Raw genomic sequence first — 24148 nt, 5'->3', positions numbered from 1 at the left:
AACTCCAGGCTCAGCCACCAGAGCCCCTTCCCAACCCCAGAGCGAATGCGCCACCCGGAAAGAACGCGGAATTGGGGAGATGCTGCAGAGGGATTTATGCCTCGCAGCTCCGCTGGTCCTCCCCAGCCCTCGGGGCACCTCCTCCTTCCAGGAGGCTCTGAGTAGGGCTCGAGGGACTCATGAGAAGACCCAAACGGAGGGCGAAGCCATGGGCAGAGTGCCCAGCTCGGCGGTTTCTGGGACCAAGAACCTCAAGAACACCAGCCAGGTCCCCAGCGAATCAGCTGGATAACAAGCAACCGTCACCAAAAGGATCTTCTTATACTGGTTCTCGAATTCTTGTTTATGGGACAGGTGGGGGGAGGGGAGGGAGAGGGGGAAGCTGCGCGGACAGGGCAAGGGGTGGTGGCAGAAAGGGCTCCCATCAATGCCCGAGTATTCACAAACTGTATTCATGGAAATATTCCTTGGGAAAACAGAAACTTTTTTTTTTTTTTTTTTTAGCTTAATGCTCAGGTTTAACTGGCTGGATTGTGGAGCTTTCCTAGGAAGAAGGGAATCACTGGTGAAGGGAATGTTTGCAATTGCCTTGGTGTGAATTTGATGAGAGCCATGAGGGGCTCTCTGAGTCCCAGCCCCCAAAACTCACCGCAGCTAGGAAGCAGCGGCCCATTCAGATGTGCATTTTGCCCAGAGGCACCCCCAGGAGAACCACGAGTTTCACAATCTAGGCTGGGCTCAAGCTTGGGGGCAGGGAAGGTCTCAGAACCTGCTCTCTCTGGCTTCTAACGCTCTGGGGTAAAATGAGGTTGTCCAGATAACCTTCTCCACCCTCTCCCTGATTTTGCTAATTCTCCTTGGCAAGGAGAGAAGATGTTCCTTTCTTCTTTAAAAAAAATAATAATTCTTGACAAAATCTGAAGACAATAAATACAGAATCTGAAATCTGAAAAGCTCATTTATCTTTTTTTCTTTATAGAAAAAATTCAACTGTGTTCAAATACCCCCACTTCCCTTCACCATGTCACTTCTCTCCCCATGGATCCAGAGGCTTTGTAAAGACTGGCTGGGATGTTACACAGACCAACAACTCAAACAGCAGCAACAACCCCCTTTCTTCGTCAGCCCCAAGATTGTGAAAAGGACAGGAAGTCCAGGTCGGCTCTGGCATTTATAGCACCGACATACATTCAGCCCAGAGAAGCTCTGGTGACAGGCTTTCTAAACAAGGCCCAGCTCCGGCCCCGTCAGGCCTGGCGTCCCAAACCACCCCTCACACCATTCACCACACAAACACCAGCCAAGCCTTTCCTGGTCTGGAGAGGGAAGAGAAGAAAGGCAAAGACCTGGGGGTTCTGCAGTCTGTGGTCGGTTCAGGTCTCTATCTTAGCTGCCTCTGACTTCTGCAGTGTAAACTTTGCCTGCCCTTAAAGCTGGAGGGGCCAGCTGGTCCTTGGATGGCAGTGAGTAGGCAGTAGCCATCTTGGCTCTACGCACTGGCGTTCCCCTGAGTCCCTTTCTCCCCTCAACTCCAACCAGAGGTGCCTCCTACAGATTTTGGAGGTGAAGAACTGGAGAGGAGGGGCTGAAAGCCTGGTCTGTTTAGCCAGTCGAGACAATGCTTCTGCCAGTACCACGTGAAGTCCCGGTGGTCATCATTTCCGTCTCCTCACTGGCAGAAAGAGTCAGGCCGGAAAAAGTCAAATTCTGGGGCAGTGTCTTCCTTGAGGCCTTCGACCCCACGTGTATTTGCTCCTGGCGCCATTTTTCCTCTGAGAGCTGGATAAGTTGGTGTACATTGTGGGTGGGAGGGAGGGGTCTCTCCTGAGGATTCGAGCAGAGTCCATGCTCCCCCTGGCTCAGCCTGAAATTGCTCTGCGGCTGCAGGCCACTGCAGGTCACTGGGTGACAGTGGGGTTCAATACCCCCCCAGTTGGCCCCAGAACCCCAGTGACAGAGCCTGGCACAGAGCCTTGCAGGGAAGACACAGGACTCAGGGGCTCTGGGACACTTCTCAGAGGACCTGGCTGCGGCTGGGGAGGCTGGGCTGTAGGTGGTGGAGGCTGCTGTTGCTGCTGCAATTTCTTCTTGTTGATTTTCCTTTCCTTCGCTCTGCGGTTCTGAAACCAAATTTTAACCTGGAAATGGACAGGTGGGGAAAACAGAAGATGGTAAAGAAGAGAATGTGAGGGGGGGAGAGGGGGAGAGCCAGTATCAGCTCTAGCATCAATAAAGAAGTGCCCTCTCTCAGGAAGGACTCCCAAAGCCTATCTCAGCCTTTCTTGGGATTTCTCCATAACTGCCCAGGGAGCCCCTCTCAAGCCCAACTCAGCATCCTGAGAGAAGCGCCTCACCCACACACACCTTTCCCCCCAGGTTTCTTTCCAAAGGAACCTTTATCTGCAACTTTACTGGAAAAGCTCAGAGCCTCAGACCCAAGAAACACAGAAACCACAGGCCCTTTCTGTAACAAGCAACAGGAAGCCAGGGCTAGATGGACTTCAGATGACAACCTTTAGCCTCTCAAAGCTAAATTAAAAAGTAATCATCTTCACCTTGGGGCGGAGAATGAGATTTAATGTGAGCTTCCTGGCTGTGAATGTGACCTGTTTTTTTTCTAGATTATATAGAGAGTTTGTGAGCCAAGTCTCACCCCTCTAGTTTTAATGGGCAGGAACTGGGGGTCTATTAATTTTTTCCAGGCACAGTGCTGGGCCCATAGAGAATAGGTCTTTAAGTCTTTATTCATTGACCCAAATAGAATTCTGGATTAAACTAATACTGGTTTTTTTTTTCCTCCCAGCCGCCACCCCCCTCCCCCAAACAAATAGAAATATTCAACATCATCCAAAAAGACCACAGGTGGAAGGAGCCTTTTTATAATTTTTTTTAGCATTCAGAAGGAAAATGCTTTCCATCCTGCTACTTTACGCTGCTCACAGAACAGGGTGGATGCAGCAGCCTGGCTTCTAAATCCCCCCACAGGAAAACCCCCTTCCCTCAGGCAGTGACCAGGTCAGAAGGGAGAAGGGCAGTTCGCACCTGCCTCTCGGACAGCCCCAGGGTGGCGGCCAGCTCGGCTTTCCTCCGGATGGTGATGTAACGACTGTAGTGAAACTCCTTCTCCAGCTCCAGCCGCTGATGGTCCGTGTACACCACCCGGTATTTGTCTTTCGTCCTGGTTTTCACTGGAGGAAAAAGAAGTCAGAGCTGAGAACTACAAGGCCCATCAGTCATGGGTAATGACAAACCTCTCTAACCCAAGGGCCATTTCTCTTCCTCACCACCCAGGGGGCCAGGGGTTGTCCTGCCAGTCTGACAAGACCCTCCCCAACAGAAGGGGGGTGCTCTGCAGGGCAACTAAACTAACCTTTGGGTTAAGTGGTTTTTAAAAATTAAAAAAAAACCTAAAACCTCTACACACAGAAGAAAGCAGAAGCCAACCACCATTTTGGTGAACCAAATGTGGTACTGGAGCTGGCGAGGCCCAAAGGGAAAGAACAGGGCAGAGTACCCAGAGTCCCAGGAATATTCACATTTTCAGGCCAACCAGAGATGAAAGCCCGCCTAAAAACAGCTGGGATTGTGAGTACGCACTGGTTTCCTCAAGCCCTAGGCCCCTCTGCAGGATTCTGAAGGGGGCGGTCTGGCAAGCAGAAAGCCCACCCACTGGGGGCCATATATATATAGAGAGAGAGAGAGAGAGAGAGTTATCCCGACCAGGGATCTGTACTCACTGGGTAAGTCAACATATTAAACCTGGGATTGATTGTTTTACGGAAGAGCCTTGACAAATGGTGCCTCCGCAACTGGAGCAGACCAGAGCCTGGTGTCTCCGCCGCGCCTGCCTGTCCTGTCCAGGGTCAACCCTCGCAGAGCCATGGCCAGGCCGGGGTCTTCTGGAAGCAGAACTGGCTCAGCTGCCCAGTGCCCAGTCCGACGGAAAGATCTAAAAGGTCTGGGAGCTACTCCGAGGTGTTTAATGCCCCGCAGGCCGACTTTGTTCAGGTAAAACCCTTTGCAAACCATAACAAAAGCTCCCTGGGAAGATACAGGCTGGATCAGAGGGAGCTCCCCTAAGCCGCTGAAAGCGGAACACAGTCGCAAACAATGCCGGACAAGGCGATCTTATCAAAGAAAAGCCCTTTCAATGCCTTAATAACAACCGCATTCTGTTTGAATTACCACTACTGAGCAAATGGCGGCCCCAGCTTTCATCCCCCACCCCGCCAGGCGCATTAACATAAACACCGCCCGGCAGGCGCATTTGAATGGGCGCAGCGGCCCCGACCCCGCGCCATCGAAAAAAGTGCAGAGAACTAACACATCTCCAGGGTCTGCCAAGAGGTGGGCGCATTCCCACGCGTTACCGCCTCACAGGTAGTCGCCCCTTTTCACAGACGAGGAAACTGAGAAACAGACTAGGTTAGGCAGAGAGTAGAGGCGCGGCTGGCACTGAAGACAGGTTGGAGCTACGAAACACACCTCCAGGGCTGGGGAGCGGGGCGCAAAGGAGTCCTCCGAGCCCAGCTCCCCAGTAGAGACACTCGCCTTGAGGTGCTCGGGTGCTGAATACCGCGGCCGGGCCGGTAAACGCGGTGACCAGGCCCCTTGGCGCTCTGCGGCCCGCGCCCAAGGGTCTTGGAGGCGCCCCGCACCCCCTGGGAACTAAGGAGGACACTGGAAGAGGGGAGAGATGAGAGGGACTTGCCAGAATTCATTATTGACTGCGAAAGTCACCACCCTCTTTCCGGGCCCTAAAAGAGACAATGGCAAGGCTGGGAAGGTGTATATCAAAGCGGGCCGGGCTGAGTACCTCCCCCTCGCCCCTTGACAGATGACGCTCAGCAGAGGAGCCGGGCTCGGCCCGCGGGCCGCGGCCTCCCCACATTAACATCACAAGGGCGCCCGGCGCCCGCGGCGGCCTTACCACCTTGGCGCGGGACTTCACAGCGGCCTCTCATCTGCTGACCCCTCGGCCTGGGCTCCTGTGTCTCCCCTCCCTCTCCCTCCGGTCTACGCTCTCTCCGGACCCGCCAGAGACACCCACCCCCCCTCCTCAGGCCGTCAAGTCCCCGCCTGTTGCGCCCCTGGCAGGCTCTGTAAAGAAAGCCTTTGGGTGCGCACTCTTTCCGACCAGGGCGCCCCCTCCAGGGGAAGGAACCAAGCCTCCGGGCCGGTCTTGTGGCTTCTCCCTGGGCAGCCACATTTCCCACCGAACGATCCTGGCCTGTGCCCAGTGACACAGAAACCGATGCCCAGAGACAGCCCCCCCGACGGCTGCTCTGATGTATGTGGCTGTAATTGGCTATAAACTTCTGCGAAGTGACCATAACCTGCTTGCGGCCTGGCTGAGGCAGAAAGGAGGGAAGAGAAAAAGGCGGAAGTGCAGAGGGCTGGGAAGATCTCATGGAATAAAAAGGAGATGCCAACAGGACTCTCCCCAACACACTTCCCGACACTGTAAGTGGCATCCCTGGAACCAGTGAGGCCCACAGTCTGGCAAACCTAGAACCTTTGCAGCAATAGCTCCTGAGCAAGCATCTGGCGCGCGCGCGCACACACACACACATACACACACACACACACACACACACACACACCCCGAGACTCCCGATTCGGAACAAATGATTCCTGTCTGGAGCAGAGACTAAATCCGCACCACGGTTTCTCCTCCCTTCTGCGGTTTCTTGCCCTCCTGCTTCAGATTGAAACAACCCTTTTGCAGATCAAAAGTTCAAAGACCCGGGCGCGCCCCCTTAGTTCCTAGACTGAGTCAACACCTCCTTTCCAGACGCAGAACCTCTCCGACTTGCTGCAGCTCCGATCCCTTGAGTTAGCCCGAAAGGCTAGCCCTGGACCCACAGGGCGCCCGCCTGGCCGCCCAGGCCACCACTCTCCTGAGCCGTCGGATGCGGAAGGAGGGCGTGGAGAGAGAGGGTCCAGAGCCCTGCCGGCAGAGTGGGAGGCTCCCTCTTCCAGGTGACTGGAAGCTGCGCACCGATTGCGAGCGGAGGCAGCAAGTGGGGAGGACGCGATCCCCTTGGTACAGCCGTGCTTCTCCCCGAAACTGAGCCAGGGTGTGCAACCAAAGTACTCACTCCCGACCCCCTCCAGCCTAGGCGCTGGGGCTAGGGAAGCCCCGAGGGCACAGGCTTCCTGATGTTGTCACCCGGACCCTCCTTCCTGGCGCGGAGCCCCCAACGGCCCCCGACACCCGGGTGCGCACGGGATACGCGGCCCGTCCAGCAGCCGGTGCGGGTCCGCACCTCCCAGGGCGCCTTCGCGCGGGGTGCGCCGCGCTTACCTTGGCTTCCGAGGGACGGCTGCGCCGGCTTCCGCATCCACTCGCACAGGTTCCGCCTCTGGCCACCGGGGGACAACTGCTCAGTGGCAGCGGTGGCGGCGGGCCCGGGAGGGCCAGGGTTGAGAGTCTGCAGCAATCCCGAAGCACAGGAAGGCGCAGCGGGCGGGTGGTGCGGGTGGTGGTGCGGATGGTGGTGCGGGTGGTAGTCGGTGGGGCTGCTGTAGCCCATGGCGGCGGCCGGCGAGCCCCCGTTGAGGCCGTGCGCCACAGCGTTGGCTGCCACCGCGGCGCCCCCCGGCGCGTACCCGTTCCAGTCCTCCCGGAGTGGGGCGCCGTAGGCTGCGGACCAGGACGGCCCCGGGGATTGCGCATTGTCCAAGTTCGCGGCCGCCGCGGCCGCCGCGGCCACATGGTAGCCGCCGTAGTCCGGATACTGGGGGGCACTGACGAAGTTCTGCGGGGCCAGGTTGAGGCCGCCAGAGTGGCGCACGGAGCTGGGGTACATGCTCACGTCCTTGTCCAGGAGGTAGCTCACGTACATGGTGGCGAGGGCCCGACAGCCAACCTCACCATGCTGCCTGGGGACGGACGCTGGGGGCTGCCGCAGGGAGCAAAAGGGAGAGGGCAAGGGGACGCCAGGAGCCGCGGGTGGCTGCGCCCCAGCCCGCGGTGCTTCGCTGGCTCCTCGCGGCGCTTCTGCCTCTAAGGCGGTCCCTCCCACTGGCCTGTCTCCACCCTCCCTCCCTCCCTTTCTTCCTTCTTTCCTCCCACCTCCTTTCCACCGGGCTGCAGAGGCGGGGAAGACTCGCCACTGGCTGGCGTACGGAGCCTGGGGCCAAAGGCCTTACGTGATTAACGAGTGTTTACAGGACTCTGTTAGTAATGACACAGACACCAATGGCTGGAGGCTTCGAGGCGCAGCGCGCACCCTGCGCACAACCCCCAAAATATGATTTGCATTTTAAAAGATAAGGGGTGGGGGACAGCTCTCGAGAAGGCGGCGACTCGGCTACTCGATCACAGCTAAATATTCAAACCTTTATTGTTAAGAGCTTCCTCCTTCCAACCCGGTGCACTTTAACCTCCAATCACAGGTTCAAAGAATGAAATCAAGAAACTTGCAAAAGAGAGGGGGGGAAGAGCTGTCTTGATGGGAATCTGAACTTGGGGGCTAAGGGGCTGTGTTCATCATTTGCAGAAAAGAGGGGTTCAAGATGCTCCTTCTATTCTAAGAGAAAAGGGAAGCCATTGCTTTGATGACAGCCCTTGAAGAGCGGAGGAAGTAGAGATTCGGAGGTTCCTTCCGGCTTTGAGCCATGGCCAGAACTCCCCGTGAGCCCCCAACAACTGTCATCGCTGATCATTTATTTTTTTCCCCCAAGGAAACCGCTCCTCCTTCCACATGAGATAAATTATGACCCTAGCTGTGGGCTGCATCTCCCGTCCATCTAACATCTGGGGTTTAAGTTAAAGCAATTAATTTTAAGAAATTACACTAAGACTCAAAAGTCTTAACTACAAACCAAGTTAGTAATCAAGCTAGTGGAGGGCAGTAATGGAGCAGGAGGGGGTTGCTAGAGTGAGGTACTGGTTACACCGTGTGTTCATGAAAACTCCATGAGCTACACTTATATGTTTATTTATTATACTTAAACATGTGGTTAAAAATCAAGGAAATGGGAACCTAGACTGTCTGGTAATGTGTACCTAGATCCTAAAAGCACTTTACAAGGTGGATAAAACGTTCTTGGAAGAAAATTGTTTTTCATCTCCAGGGGATGGTAAGGCAACCCTGGCCCATTACTAATGACTGCCTCTGAAAAGCTCTGGGTGGGGAAGAGTTGAAAAAGGATCTTCCTTGGTTTTTGAAGCATTGTGTCCAAGGGGCCAGGGCTGTGGGGACCTATGCTGCAGGCCTGGCTGGGGATCTGCACCTAGAGGGGTGCAGGCCAAGGTGATCTGGCTACTGCACGCGCACTTCTCTCGGTTTAGCAACTATAGGGAGTGGGCCTGAGGTGGCTGTCTGCCTTCTCTCTGGATTCAGGTGGCAGTGCCAGGCTGGGATTCACAGGGCCAGCTGGGCTGGGCTGGGCAGGCTGACTGGGTGGCTTGGAACGGGCAGGGTGCTGGCCTCTCTCCTCCAGATCTGCACTTGATGCTCCTTCTCAAGTGCTTTCTGGTATTTGTCACTTCATCTAATCATCTCTGGAGCCCTTTCCAGTGTCTTTTCTGTTGTTGTTGTTGTTTTTGCTCTAATGTCTTTTATCTCCCCTGATCCTCACTTCTCCCTAGATCCGGAACAAAGCTGGTGTTGTCATGCTCTTCATTTTACAGATGACACCCACCAAAATGTATGGTGCAGAGAAGCCAGGCCCAAAGAGGTCCAGGACCTCGGGATCTCCTGCTTGCTAGTCCCTCTGGTCCTTTGTGTTTCCCAAGGAAGCAAGCTGAGCACTCAAGAGGTGGGAGACCTGAGTAGGTCATCTATCTGGAACCCCTGAGCCTGGCCCAGACAGCTGAGAGTCATCGGACCTCTCCAGAAAATACATTGCAAGCCGCATTACAAAACTCAAATCATTGAATGGGGTGTGCGTGTGAAAGGGTGTCTGCAGTCCTGATGGGGCAGGAATGTGAGAGGTTAAGTGATGGGCACTGCGGACTTTTGATCTAGTAAACATCTTCCTCCTCTTCCTGGAGACACAGTCCCTCCTTCCGTCCCCACACCTCCTCCCAGGCCTCAAGCTCTGAAAGTCAGCGGAGGCCCAGGCTTGAGCCTGTGTCTTCGGAATGTGAGCATTCTTTGTAACAATCACTTTATTGGGGACAGCCATCCCCTCCGCCCTGTGGTGGCCACTTCCTGCATTTTTATGGCCCGGCTGCAAGCCACTGGCTAATTGTCCTGGTTTTCCAGCTGTGTCTCTGTGCTCTGCACCAGAGAAAGGGCTCTGGCCTGCCCACCCAAATGCTTTGGGGGTGGCCTGAGTTGCTCTGGCCCCAGGGGTCATGCCAGGCCCAGAACTGGCCGGACTACAGGGAAGCCTGAGACTCACTTGGGGTTCAAGGGTTGGAGAAAGGAAATGCTTGTGAAAACTAATTAATTTCCTTCCTGGAAAAAAAAGGTCCATAGTAGTGGCATGGCCCTGCCCATGAGTTTGGGGTCTGGGCTGTTGGGTGAGGGGCAAGCCAATAAGGATGTCCGTGGACAAGCTCCTCAGAGTGGATGTGCCCTCTCATATTAAGGCTGTCCTCCCATCGGGTGCTGCAGTGGCAAGGCGGTGGGAGCAACCAGAGCGGGGTGGAGGTGGCTGATGGGAAGAGGGCCTGGATCTCTTTATCCTGATGGCTTAGCTTCTAGCAGGTCATTGTTAGGTAGCTATTCCGAGGCCTGCTGTGGATGGGGTGGCTCCCCCAGCCTCTGGGTGCAGGTGTGTGGCCCTGGGAAAATGGGGGTGCGACCTGCATTAGGGCCCCAAGCAGCGCTTTCTCAGTTCTAGACCCAAGGTGCTTGGCAATTTCCTCAGAGCCTTTTGGCCTGAACTGAGAAGCACCTGGCAAGGTCATCCCCAACATTGCCGCCCAAGGCTCCTTTCCAGCCAGTATCTCTGGTCTCCCCCAGCTGCCTCGCCAGAGAAGCCTTCAGCAAATCATTCTGGAAGAGGCCAACTTATTTGGGAAGCTTGGAGCTGGACTTGGACTGGGGCTGGAGCTGTGCTGGCCCCACGGAGCCAGAGCTACATCAGGCTTTTAAAGGCAAAAGAGGGTGAGAGGAGGGACCCAGGTAAATAAAGTGTCAGGAAGACTACATGGGCAGCCACAACTCAGTTATCAAAGGGGCTTCTCTTTGTCACTGACGGTGTAGAGGCCATTCCACATTCCTCAGAGAGGGTTGGGGCTTCCAGGATTCCACCTGGTGGCAAGGGCAGGGGTGCAGAGGGGGATGGGAAGCAGGAGGTGCCGGAAGGGGTGGATTGCTTCTCTAAGCAGATGAGACACTCCTTGAATCCACAGATCATTGACAGGGCTCCCTCCCTGCTCAAAGGTCCCCGGTGTTTGCTCCACCTTGGGGGACCCTGCTTTCCCCCATATTTGTGGCTCCTGGAAACTGGGGAGGCTGTGACCCTTGTAACCCAGACAGGGCAGGCCCTCTCTACCCACCTTCCCATGCAAGTCTACTTTATAAATTCCTCTTAAGATCAAGAAAATCATCCAAATAATGCACCCTTCCTGACTCCCTCTCCACCCCTGCACAGGAAACCCTCACCCTGCCGTGGCCTGAGTTTCCAGGATAAATGAGGACAAGTGAGAAAGAAGAAAATGTCTGATAAAGTTTTCAGCTTGGCAATCTATATTGCTGTTGGAAAAATGACTCAATCTCTACTTCACTGGAGTTTAGGGAGTTCCTCAGCCATTGCATTCAATCGGCAACACCCCCCAACACACACACACACACACACACACACACACACACACACACACACACACACGAAGGCTCAATAATGGCTGATTTGATCCCAACATCTCCACCCTGGCCTGCTACAGCCCACTCAGCTAATCTCACTGGGAAAAAATGGATCACAGTGTCCTCTCTGCGGGGTCTCCCCAGCGTCCACCGCCTGCTTGGCCCCATCAGGCCACATGGAGCCCAATGCGTTCCTCCTGAAAAGCAGGAGGGACCACAGCTGTCCAAAGCTGCCCCAAGCAGGTTTGTCCCTGCCCAGCAGAGTCAAACTGAGCGTCTGGTCCTCTCCGCCTGGGCAAAAGCTCCTGAGCGTGTGGGAGGCGGCGTGGGCTCAGGGACCAGTGTGCCAGGCAGAGGGGAAGACAGTGCCTAGTGCTCTCCAAGCGCTCCGAACCAAGGCAAGCAATAGCTTCCCCTGCTCTTCTAGTCAAGTTCCATTCTCAAAGCCAGGAGACCTGGGAAAATAAAGAGCCTCGGAAGAGGGGGCAGAATCTGGGGGCAGAAATCTGGTTTTGCTCATTGGGTGAAAGTTATGTGAGTAAATGGTGGGGTGGCCCATTTCCTCCCTTTCTGCTGACATCAGTCTATGGACACTGTGTGCATATTACATAACGCACCCTAATTCTGTGTGATGGATGGGCACAAGAGAACGATTTAAAGCCCCAAGAGGGAGGAACTTGGGTCTCACCCCAGAGGAAAACCCTTGATGCTGGGAGCCCCGGCTCTCGGGCCAGCAGCAGCTGGAGGCTACCACAGAGCCTTCAGTTACGGTTTGTTCACTCCCCAGCGCCTCGCGCTTCAGGTGACCTTTGTTTGTCATATGAAAATATGTTCCTAGGAAGCCCTACACAGTAGGCTTTATGGGACCTGAAGCGGGGGAGCAAGGAAAGGTCCCGCTCTCCTGGAGCCACGGGGCCCATTGGAAAACGGCTCTCCCTGCAGAGGAGGCGGCTTACTGTCTGCGCAGCCCCTCCATTCTACAAAGAGAAATCAGAGACGCAGAAAGGTTAGGTGACTCCGCCAGGATTGCACACCTAGCGATTCCAGTCGCTCAAAGTGCATGAGCTGCTCTCATGCAGCCGTTTTTTCAACCCGTGTGCCGCAAGAATTTGTGAAGCATGCACTACCTGACTGAAAGAGGACACGCAGACCTCTTAGGCGGGTACTGCATGTTTCCCTTAGGTTATCAAATTAAAAATGACAACAGCCAACACAACAATAGTCTCCTGGTGTGGATGAATCTAAATTATGCTTATTTTTTGTCAGATCAGCAAACAAGATAGCGTATTTTCGGTGTGCCACAGGATTTTCATAACTTATGTGCGCCGTGGGATGACTTCTAATTCTGTGCCTGTGTTAATTATTCCTCACGCTGCCAGCGCTGCCCGGAAACAGTGCCTCCCATGACACCCAGAACCCCAACTCCCCGGCTGCACCAGGACACTCCATTTCTGCTCTGGGGACATTTCAGACTTCCCCCGGCCTATTTACTTCTCCCTTCAACAGGCACCTGCTCGCTGCGCTTTATTCGTTTATTGGTTGGTGGATTTTCCACAAATTCTATCCCAGATTTTTCTCCAGTTGCCAAAGAAGATCTCCATCTGCTTTTGTCACACTTCTGAGAAGAGCTCTTCATTTTGTAATAAAAGCTGATACCTGTGGCTGTTCTGGGACATGTCAGATGTAAAACGAGTTAATGGTTATGAAAAGAAATTGTGTTGTCTTTCCCTCCTTCCCTTCTTCCCGCATCCGTGTGGGTGGACAGCATTTAGACACAAAAAGCTTCCCCGCTCCGGGAATGAAAGGAGCCCGCATTCAGGTTCCCGGTTCCGTGGTTCACGTGAAAGCCAAGCTCGGTTAGGCCCGGGGATTCCTAGCCGGGGGGCTGTCGGGTCCCTGCACTCAGAGCACGCCCGGGCTGGGCTCGCACATGGTAAGGGGAGCAGCCCCTCCTGAGAAGGGCGTGTATGTAGAGGGGTGGGAGGGTTCCAGAAACTGAAAACAGCTCCTGGCCTCAGCGGTGCCGTCATGCTTTTGTAACGAATTGGTAAGTGAAGTACTCTTATTCACCCTGGCATCTACCAACCTCTTCTGCGCCCCCAACACTCAACTAAGCGTACTCTGGCCACCCACGCCGTCCCGCTAGCGCGCAGGCTGGGATCCCAGTCCTGGGCCCTGCCGTCGGAAATCTCCCGCATCCTGCGCACCAGAGCGACGAAACAAGGAACTGTCCCCGCCAGGCTGAGGCCCGCAGAAGCCCAGGGTTTGAGCCGAACCGTGGCTGGAGAAAACTGTCCTGCCAGAGTCGGCAGCCACAGGCGACCTGCCCGCTCGAGGAACGGCCTCGGCCTCTGCTCCTCCCGGAGAAAAAAGCAGGAGCCACCAGCGGCTTGGCCAGGGCCCTCCCAGCCGGGCGCCCAGACCCGTGTCCGCCCTCCTGGCTGTAAAGGCTCTGGCATCCTTTGAAAGAGGCACCACTCAGCCAGCTCTCCCTCCCCTAAACCACCAGCTCCTTTGAAGGGGCGGGTCCAGCGTCTTCCCCCACGTGTATCCCCCTCCTGCAGAAATAAACAATTCCCCCCACAAGCTTTGAACCGTTGAAATGTATCTGTGAAATTGGAGACACATGGTGGAGCCTGAGAGACCCAGATCATATCTACACTCGTTCTGAAAACACCACTGGCCATCTCAGCTCTGGGGAGGTCTCCCTATCTTAGGGTGGGCGCATTTACAGGAGGAGCCCAGACTCTGCATTTGGGGCCGAGTTATCTAAGTGCTGGCCTCAGCCAGCCTTGGACAGGGTGCCTTGAATCTAGTGCAAAATTCTGAGTGTCAGGCCCAGCCTGTGGCACTTGTTTCCTGAGATGCAGGTTTCTTGTGCATCTCAGGAAAGCCCCCAAGTTACCTGGCTGAAGCAAGCCCTGGGCCCAAGGGCTCCTCCATTGCCCCTGGGCCCCAGAGCACAGAAACAGAATCACTGAGCGTCTGTGTGGTGTTGCCTGGCCTCCAACACCCAGAAAAGGCACCTGGCACAGATCCGGTCCACAGACGCCTTCACCCTCACCACTAACAGGGAATTTAAATTCTTTGATTAGAATTCCGGTGCTGCCAGAGTAGCTTCTTTCTGTTGAATTCAGCCCCAACCAAGGGTGCAACCACACCACTTTTTACAGAAAAGGTTTTCTTGCTGCTGTTGCTGCTGCTAACCCAGACCAGTTGGTCACTAATGGGGGCTCTTGGCTTTAAAAGGGCCAACTCTGCCCTCATCAAGAGGATACACATGGCTAGTTTCTCCTCTGCCAACAGAAACCTAAGTAGTATTTTTGGGGTCAGTTAGACCTTCGGATGTGTGTGTGTGGGAGGGGGGAGGGACGGAGGGCGGGAGAGAGCCTGCAGGAGTGGACATTCTGGCTGCCAGTGCAGGGAGCTGCCCAGTCAGCTGGGGCTCTGGATCCCCAGGGTTGACACGCAGACCTACTCCCCTACCTGCCAAAAACATGTCTGTGGGCACCAATTTTCTCCCATTACCCGCTTTATCAGCACTATGGTGTCTCATCTACATGGGGGGGGGCAATATCCAGCTCTGTTCCATAAGTGTCATTAAATTACTGATTTTTTTATTGTTAATTTTTAAAAATGACTGTGTCTCCTAGGCAGTCTGAAGTTCTGAGGAGCCCACCTTCAAGACAGATGGCAAGCCGCCCACCCCTGACCTACAGCTTGGAGCCGCCCCACTCCCACCCCTCTCTTCCGAGCGAGACTTCAGCCGCCACTCCGCTTGCCCCACCGGGCGCCTTCCCAGCGCTGCCCAGCGCAGGCTCTCCTGCCCACCGTCCCCAATCGCCACGTCCCTGGCGCCGAAGACCAAGATCAGTGCTTGCTGTCCCTGCCAGGGCTCCTGTAGGTGCCCTAGGGAGAGAATGCCGCTTCCACCCACAGGTAAATGTCTGTGCAGCAAGTGCAGTGAGAGAAGAACAGACAGACAAACCGCTATAGAATAAAAGATTCCTTTTCCGTCAGTTTTGCTTGGCAACTCCGCTTAGCAGGAGAGGGTGGGTAGCCAAAGCTGGATAGCGCTTTGGAAAGCACAAAAGCTGGTGGTGTCAACGGGCTGCGAAGGTAGATGAATGGGACAAGGCACGATGCTACATAGACATTTTGACAAAGCGTGCGAGTGTGGCGGCGGGGTGAACAAAAGGGCTCGTTATTCGTGTGATCGCCTCCATTCTCCTCTCCTTCGTGCGCGCGTGTAGACTCGGGTCCGGGCCCTCGTCAGCCTCCTGCGGGGGGCGCACCCTGCAGGGTCGCGGTCCCCGCGCGTCCCGCGCCGGGCGCTACAGCCGCGAGGGGTCGGCGCCGACGAGGTCGGCGAGCCGCAGGCGGCCGATCTTCTTCACCTCGCCCAGGGCGGCGCGCAGCTCCAGCGCGGGCGGGCGGTGCAGCCGGCGCGCCAGCTCGCGGAGCACCGCCTCCCGGTCGCTGAGGCGCGCGGCGAGCACGAAGGGGAAGCCGAAGCGCGCTCGGTACTGGGCGTTGAGCTCCGCCAGCCGGAGCCGCTCCTCCGCGCCCAGGCTCGTCAGGCCCGCGGCGCTCTGCTCTCGCTGCGACTCGGCCGTGAGCGCGCCCCGCTGCAGCTCGCGCCCCGCCAGGTCCGGGTGGCAGCGCAGGATGCCCTCCTGGCCTGCGGAGAAGCACAGCCCCGCGGCGGGCGCGTTACCGAAGGGCTGACCGCGCGGACGAGACTACCCGGCCCGGGCCTCCCCCCCCCCCCGCCCCGCCCCGCAGAGGCTGCGGGAGGGAGTCGAGGTTCCCAGGAGGGGATGGGGGGCAGAAAGGAGTGTCCCGAAGGAGCGGGGCGCCCAGCGCACCAGCCCCACGAACAGGTCCCTAATCTGGCGCCCCTCCGTCCCCCGCTTCCTTAGCCTCGGCCAGGGCCCGGGAGCGGGGCGGGAAGCGACAAATTTGTCCTTGGAGACCTTGGGGCAAGAAGAGGGGAGGAGGGGAGGCCGCTGAGACTCGGAATTTACGACTCGCTCGGGAGGGAGCAGGGACGCGATAAGAAGCCCGAGCATTTCGTGTCTTTTCAAAGTCCTTTGCTCTCAGGGGGGCTTTGATGTGGAGGAGGGCGGGGCCAAGGGCCGGAGGACTTCCTGCTAGGGCCGGGGAATGGGGTTCGTTCTCTTCCGAAGGAGGACGGTGAGGGTCCCCAGGGTAACACCCACGGGGCGTGGCAAATAAATGCCCAGGATTTTGTGGCCCTTCTGGAATCAGGCATCCAACGAGCCCTGCAGATGATTAACTGGAAAAAAGAAATTTCCAGCCGGAATTCCACAGCCCTTTGAGTGAAAGCAGCTTTCCTCCTTTTAGGAAAACAGCACCCACTCACCATCCGCCCTGTCTGAGGTTCATTCTCCTTTTCCCACAGTAGATCCCAAATACACTGCAGAGTACAAGGTTTTCTTGAGAGACCGCTTCTCATAATCACCCAGGCCTCAAATGAGAACCCACCCACCCCTGCCTCCCACCCCCACCCCCGTATGATTCCTAGGCATTTAAGTCCTAATACGGGGGTTTTCCTGAGCCCTGGCCAGTCTGTCCACTTAGCTCTCCTGAGAGAATTGGACCCCTCAAGGCTGGGTGCGTTTCCAATATGATGAGAGGAAGCGGTGATCTGTACCACGAAGGTAATGCCATCAAATTTGCTGAGTAGTTGTAAGGATTAGAGACAACTCATCCGACTAAAACACAGTGCCCAATGCCAGCAAACATCCAGCTGCCACTGTTCTCCGTCACAGGAAACTGTAACTGACTGAGGTGCAGCTGGAAGCATTGGCTCTGGTGCTAGGAACGGGCAGTGGGTTCTTTTGGAAAGGGGGGGTCATAGAAACCCTTCCTCATCCTGGCCGAGTAGCTCAGCTGGTTAGAGCACTATCCCCAGACTCTGAGGCGGGTCAGGGCACATACAAGAATCAACCAATGAATGCAAACCTAACTGGAACAATCTCTCTCTCTCTCTCTCTCTCTCTCTCTCTCTCTCTCTCTCTCTAAGTCAATCAATAAATAAACATTTTAAAACCCTTCTTCATTGTGATGTAAACATCCCTTTACTCAAACTTTATAATTTCTGCCCAATTAAAGAATGATTGTGATTACGCCATCGAACGCCAGATTACGCCAGTCCTGAGTGGTGGGGAGAACTGTGGGGGAACATCTGCATTTAAGAGAGGATTCAATGGAGGCCCAGAAAGGGTTAGGTGACCTCCCCAAGGTCACTTAGCCAGTAGCTGACCACACCTGAACTCCAAATCATGGGACATTTGGGAGGCACTAGCTGCCTCTACAAGGTTAAGGGGAGTTTAAAACGAAACCCATGTCACCAGTAATCCCACCTCTGTACCACCGCTCCCAAGGGCTCTGTCCCGCAGGTCCTGCAAACAGGAGGTGGTTCTTTCCCGCTTCCTGCATCCCACCCATCCCGGTGGTGTGAAAATGTACGTGTTAAATTCCCTACCTGGTGACCTCCCAGCCCTGAGTCAGGGCTGGCTGTGCCACGCAGCTGCTGGGTCCGCTGTGCATTCACCCAGCCCCAGCACCCTCAGAGGACTAGGCTGGGGTGGGGGGAACTGTTCCCACCTGGCAGGACCCGCCCCCTATTCCCTCCTTGCATATTCCGATTTTCAAAGCAGCCTCCAGTAGAGGGGACTGATCCCTAGTCCTCTCACCTGACCCCAGGTCTCTCAGCTTCCCTTCCCCCTATTTCTTACTCTCCCAGGCCCAGCCCAGCTCAAGCTTGGGCACAGTAGGGGGCCCTGGTGTGGGGGCAGGGCCTGTCCCCTTACTCCTCCCCCAAGGGACTCCCCCCACTGTCCCGCACACACCCACATGCCTCCTTCCTTCTGCCCTTGCTCCTCTCTTCTCATTCCCCGGGGTTTGTCTTCTCTCTCAAAAATATCGCCTGGGGTTAATGTTTGCCTAGAATTAAGCATGTGTTTTCTTTCCACTGTTTGCAGGGGGAGAGAAAGGAGGCTGAGAAAAGGGGCAGAGCAAAGGGAAGAAGAAAAGAGACTAAAAAATAAACTGGAACTTACATACACGAACACCTTGGCTGCAAGAAATAGAAACTGATGTCCAGTCTTGTTTTTATTGCCCCAAACCACTGCGCCCTTTACTGCTGCCCCAGATGGCTCTGATCCAGACCCCTGGCTTGTACCAAAGCTTCGGTACCCTTTCCAGTGCTGCACCCTGTCAGAACGCCCAGCCCTGGCGTGAAACCCCAGCGGGGCTGGTACTTCCCACCTCCCCGCCTCAGTCCTGCAGGCCCTCCCACCTGGAATCCCAAAGTGGTTCTCAGGGCCATTTCAGTGCTGCCTGCTCTTTCGTCTTTTCCAAACTCTTAGACCTACTGCCTATGCCACTGGCATGTCACATGTCGGTGATGAGATGTCGGTGTGGATATTATTGTTGCTGCTGCTACAAGTCATGAAATCTTAAGAATTCCTATTGGGACAGACCTGGCACTCTCTGTCCCGATAGGGGAAGACAGGGCAGGCAACAGTGGCCACTGAGGAGCAGGCCATTGGCTTAAAACTTCTTTCCAATCTACCTGTGTTCCTGCATCTGTGCCAGCTAGTGTGTGCTCCCTCTCGGTACAATGGATCATCTGTTCTTTCTGTTGAAGATCAACCTCTCCAGCGGTGTTCTTGAAGCCAGCCCCTCTGTCCATCTCAAAGACTGCCATTTCAAACATCAATTTCTATTCCTTCAACTCACTGCCTTATCAACACACAGACATGCCTTAGAATCACGTGTCCCGTAAACAAAATTAAATCCCTTTATTGAGTCCCTGATGTCTTCCAGATTCTCCCTGTGTCTCTGCTCCTTTTTACAAAACTCATAGGAGCTTTCTATGTGGTATCTCCACTTCTTCACCTCTCATTCCAGATTCACTCTACCACCCCCCAACCAGGCTGCATTCATTAAGGGCACGGATGGTGGACATCTTGCCCAAGCCCATGACCGGTGCTGTCCTCTTTTCCTGAAACCTCTTTGGGAGTATTTCCCAGGGTTGGCCCTCTCTCCTTCTTGAAAGATAACCATCACTAGCCTACTTTCACCAGTGGCTCTTGCTCTGCCAGATTACGAACACTGAAGTACCCAGGACTCACATCTTCTCCCTTCTATATTTACAATGATTCACTAAGCGTTCTCACCTAGTCCCATGGCTTGAAATGCCATCAAGTCTTTGATGACACCCAGATCTAGTACCTTTGTTATGGTTCACCTCAACACACTGTATTTTTTGCCAGGTGATTATCAGGCATCTCAGACTTAACAAACTCCCATTCTCCATCCTGTCTTCTCAATTCTTAAGTCTTCTTCATTGTAGAAAACAGTGCCACCACCCACCGTGTTGCTCAGAATAAAAACTTAGGCGTTATCCTTAATTTCTCTTAGTTTTTGACCTGCCTTTCCCCAACAAATTCAAAACACCTGTTGGCTCTAATTCTAAAATCTATTTTGAGAATCCAGCCATACATTTCCATCTCCCCTCCTTTAGTCCTCACCCAAAGAACCATCACCTCTCACTCTCATTGCTGTAGCAGTCCCTCCACCTGACCTTTCTTTCCTCATATTCCTCCACTTCTCACTATTCTTCAGTCACCTTGGTCTTTCTGTACCCGCTAAGTGTCAAAAGGCTCAGGTTCTTTTTCTTAAAGTGATCTCCTAGATATTTGACGAATTCCTTCTCATCTTTTGGTTTTAAACTCAAATATAATTTCTTAAGAAAGAGCTCTTTTATTATGTATTTTCTACAATGGTACATATTTTCTAATAAGTTTTAGAATCTGATATGATCTTATTTATTTACTAGAGGCCTGATGCATGGATTCATGCACATTGAAAGGAAATTAATTAGAAGAAATGTTTTAGAGGCTGGGGAGGGACCATGGGAGGCTCCAGGGCGTGTCCGGCCCATCTCACCCTGTCCCAACAGGCTGGACCCCAGCAGCTAGCTAACCTACTGGTAGGAGTGTCTTCCCCCGATGGTCAGTGTGTATCATAGCAATTGGTCGAACATTCAGACACTTAGCATATTAGGCTTTTATTATATAGGATGTTAATTCTGTCTCTCTTTACTAGAATGTAAACTCATTGAAGCAGGGACTTGTCTTGGTCACTGTTCCTATTCCCAGTTTTTTACTTTTTATTCATTGATTTTAGTGTGTGTGTGTGTGTGTGTGTGTGTGTATCCTCACCCAAGGATATTTTTCCATTGATTTTTTAGGGAGAGTAGAAGAGAGAAGGAAAGATAGAGAGAAACATCAATGGGAAAGAAACACATCGATTGGTTGCCTCCTGCATGAGCCCTGACCAGGCCCTGTGCCAGAGAGGAGCCTGCAACCAAGGTATGTGCCCTTGACTGGAATAGAACCTGGGACCCTTTGGTCCACAGGCCGACACTCTATCCATTGAGCCAAACTGGCTAGGCCTTATTCATTGATTTTAGAGAGCGATAGAGGAAGAAAGGGGGAGGGAGGAGAGAGAAACATTGATCGCTGTTCCTCTTATTTGTGCATTCCTTAGTTGATTCTTATATGTGCCCTGACCGGGAATCGAACCCACAACCTTGACATATCAGGATGACACTCTAACCAACTGAACTAACCAGCCAGGGCCACTCTATAAGTACTTATTGACCAATACTTCACTCTTGGGAAAGAGTTTTTAAAATATATTTTTTGACAGTCTCATCTCTTTAATAGTTTCATCTACCTTATAGCCTACATTCAAGGGATTTGTTAGCATGTAGTTCTACTAATTCAAAAACTATGTTTTGAAGTATTAAATAATGAATTATGCCGAAACCGGTTTGGCTCGGTGGATAGAGCGTCGGCCTGCAGACTGAAGGGTCCCAAGTTCGATTCCGGTCAAGGGCATGTACCTGGGTTGCGGGCATTTCCCAGTGGGGGATGTGCAGGAGGCAGCTGATCGATGTTTCTCTCTCATCGATGTTTCTGACTCTCTATCTCTCTCCCTTTCTCTCTGTAAAAAAATCAATAAAATATATTTAAAATAAATAAATAAATAAATAAATAAATAAATAAATAATGAATTATGCCAAATTTCAATTCTGAAATTCCACAGAGAAGCATGATTAACTCTATTATACTGTTTTATTGCTCTTTGATTTTTAACACAAATCAATAGTGAACTGGTTCATTATTGGCCATGTTTGTGAGAGTGTGTGTGTGTTTCAACCTTCTTCCCTTTACTATTGCTATTCCCCTCTCCTGGAAATCCAGAGGTTGGCTTGAAAGGATACTTACCCAATTATTGCTGGAGCCAAATATTAATCCTGGACTGCCACCTACTGGCTAATGATCTTTATGGATTGTCAACCTTGGTTTGTTTACTCAAGAAACAGGATTTTCAGTTTCCTGCTAATGGTAGAATTTTCTTAGATCATTAAAAACAAATGTTTGACCAGGAAGATCACCATAGCCTGCACATCTCTTTAAAGTCCTTTTTAGTGCTGGCCGGTGTGGCCCAGTTGGTTGGCGCGTAGTCCTGTACACCAAAAGGTGGTGGATTCAATTCCCTGTCAGGGCACACATACCCAGGTTGCAGGTTCAATGCCCAGTTGCTGGGCATGTAGGAGGCAAATGCTCGATGTTTCTCTCCCTCTCCCCTTTCCTCTCTCTAAAATCAATAAAAAGCATATCCTTGGGTAAGGAAAAAAATATTAAACTCCCTTTTAGTTTTAGGATATAAAGACGTACACCCAGTTCGTTCCTTACTATTCAAGGAATAAAACTTGACTATGCAGTAAATCCCATTTTATTTGATTATTTAAATAAAACAGGATCTGTGACATCAAGCATTTATGTTAGTTGAACACGTTAGGAAACAAATGAATAAAACTCCTAGAAACTGTTTCTAGACTTTGTTTCTGATTCTCTGGAAAATCCTTCTAAGGCTGCTGGGTTGACTGTCAGGGCTTGGACCCCAGTCCTGACACTTTCTAGCTATGTATCCTTGATCAGGTTACTTAGTCCCTCCTCCTTTCAGTTTTCTCCTCTTTAAAATGGGGACAATAACGATGATAATACTTGTCTTATATGATGAGTATGAGGGTCAAATGAGTTAACAAATGCTAAGTGTTTGGAAAAGTGCCTGAAACACACTGATAGTAAGGGTTGAATACCTTTTAACTATTGTTATTATTATTACTTTGCTAATACCACCTCTCTGATGTCATTAAGGTGATTAGATATGCAGCAGCCACCCAGACTGCATTGAGGCTCTGCTGCCAGCTGCCTGTCCCAGAGAAGCGTGGACACCAGGCTAGGGCTGACAAGCAGGCTCCACCAGCAGAGCGATGCCTTAACTAGACATAACTAACCTTAACTAGAGCTTCTGGTCAAGCTGGTTGGGGTGACTGCTGGTGGGAAAGAATACAGAAATGGGGGAATTTTTATTGCATTATCTAAGCTCCTGGTACAGAGCAAAATCCAAACAAATGTCGAATAACTGTTGAAGCCAGTGAATAATAGATTGCAATTATTTATGCCAACATAGCTTTCTCTCTCAATACATTCATTGCCCAGCCCTACCACCTCTGTGGGTATTGAGACAGGTCATGGGGTTTTCCTCCCTTTTTTTCTTTTTCTTTTCCTGATAGAAAAAAAAAAAGTCATTCCTAAGGCATTCACACCCTTTAAAAATCACTTCCCTTCTGGTTTAGAAGCCTTGCATTTGGCCTCGTCCATGTTCCTGCCAGACATGTTGAACATGGGCTCCCAAGGCCCCTTGCCTTTTCCAGCTTGCTCTGCAGGCTCTGAGCTGGCTGCTGCTGGGGGCCATCAGTCACACGGCTCCAGTGCCCATCAGCTCCCCTAAGGCCTGAGCCCAGTGGCGGAGGGGAGAGCTCAGCTTTGAGGAGGCTCTGAGAAATGGGTCTCAACATGGCCCACACATTTCTGCCAGTTTGATTTTGTAACACTGTCCTCCACTCTTCCCGGACGTGCTTAAACTGAATTAAAATGAGTTTCTTACTTGGGAGCTGTTCATCTGACAATGGGAAATTACCCAGATGTCAAAGCCCTGGGCAGACAGGCAAGACTCTGTGTGTTGGCCTCATGGTGGAAGAGAGGAGAGCATGAGTTCTGCCTCCCTGCCCAGATCTCTGTGGAAGGGCCCCTGTGAAGGCAGCCCTTGTCCCCCTCTCCTCCCTTCAGCTCCTGGGCATGCAGTTTGATCTGGTAAAGCGAATGATTAAAGGTCTTGGGGCCAAAACTATCTCCACCTATTCTCAAACTTTACCTGGGTGAGAACCCGGCTCGCTGGCGTGGAGCCCTGCGTGGAATGCGAGTGCCTAGGGGGCCACTTTGGTAGGCAGAACTGGCGCTGGGGGTGACCTGAATGCCCACGTAAGGCATCCAACCCCTATACTCATCAGTCCCAGGCCTCTCTGATGGGTATCAAGACGGCCCCCTTCCTTGGCTTCTAAATCCCTGTGAGGCTGTCACTTGGGGTTTGCCTAAACCTTCGCATTTAACCCTACATCCTGAAGTGCCTCCTTTTCTCTCCCTACCCAGCAGAAATCAACAAATTCTTTCCCTTTCTCCAGAGGAATTCATTCAGATTTTTGTCTTTCCTCCTTTACTTCCCTCTGGGAGAAGCTGATCTGAATGAGTTTACTTTCCTCAGCAATCCAGTCCAAACTGGCCCTTTCTGATAAAAATGTCAGCCATTTGCTCTTTCCCCTGGGCTCCTGAGATATTCTGATATCGACCCGTCTTCTCCCCTGCATACAGGACATTCCCAGAGTGAGCACATTCAGCTGAGAGAGGGTAGGCCCGCAGCCTGACCTTCGGCCTCCGAGCCTCTGTGAGGCCCATCCTCTTCCTCATGACCTCAGAGCTTTAATATTTAACAGCCACTTTACCTGAGCCAACATACATTCTTTCCTTTGACTTTTGGCCTAACACCTAGCAAGTGTTTGACTCCCATTTTCTAATTTTAAGGAAACTTAGTGACCCTTACAATAAAATTAGCTAAATAAATATATCAATTATAACCAACTAAACAGATCTAACTGTGTTTTGCTGAGAACAGTTGAACCCCCTTGTGGAGAGTCCCCCAGTCTATGAAGCCTTACCTGACTGTGGCAGAGCGTCAATAAAGGCAGAGAAGTGCCTTTCCAAGTCTTCCAGGTCAGAGAACGGGCGCTGGGACCAAACAGCAGCTGCAATCAGAGGGCATCTCTCAATGACATTCCCAAACACGTCCACGAACTCTCCGAAGCCCATGGAGTTGACCTTCTCCATGTCCATCGCTGCAGGCAGCGGGAGGTTGGCTGCCCACTCGCGGAGTGGGTG

The 24148-nt window shown here is 52.8% G+C and overlaps 2 protein-coding genes across 2 annotated transcripts; both read right to left on the bottom strand.

Annotated features, from left to right (window-relative positions):
• Positions 1 to 1898: 1898 nt before the first annotated feature.
• On the bottom strand, positions 1899 to 6848 carry CDX2 (caudal type homeobox 2; the record flags this gene model as incomplete). Its single annotated transcript, XM_081082477.1, has 3 exons — positions 1899 to 2138; positions 3043 to 3188; positions 6308 to 6848. The coding sequence occupies 3 exons, from the start codon at positions 6846 to 6848 to the stop codon at positions 1899 to 1901; spliced, it is 927 nt and encodes a 308-aa protein (XP_080938603.1).
• An 8252-nt stretch (positions 6849 to 15100) lies between these two features.
• Positions 15101 to 24103, bottom strand: URAD (ureidoimidazoline (2-oxo-4-hydroxy-4-carboxy-5-) decarboxylase; the record flags this gene model as incomplete). The annotated part of the gene is made up of 2 exons (XM_081082993.1): positions 15101 to 15447; positions 23929 to 24103. The coding sequence occupies 2 exons, from the start codon at positions 24101 to 24103 to the stop codon at positions 15101 to 15103; spliced, it is 522 nt and encodes a 173-aa protein (XP_080939119.1).
• Between the last annotated feature and the right edge of the window lie 45 nt (positions 24104 to 24148).

Source organism: Myotis nattereri (genome assembly GCF_964212035.1).
Source record: "Myotis nattereri genome assembly, chromosome: 2".
NCBI classification, from domain to species: domain Eukaryota; kingdom Metazoa; phylum Chordata; class Mammalia; order Chiroptera; family Vespertilionidae; genus Myotis; species Myotis nattereri.
This window is presented reverse-complemented; position numbering and strand designations above follow the sequence as displayed.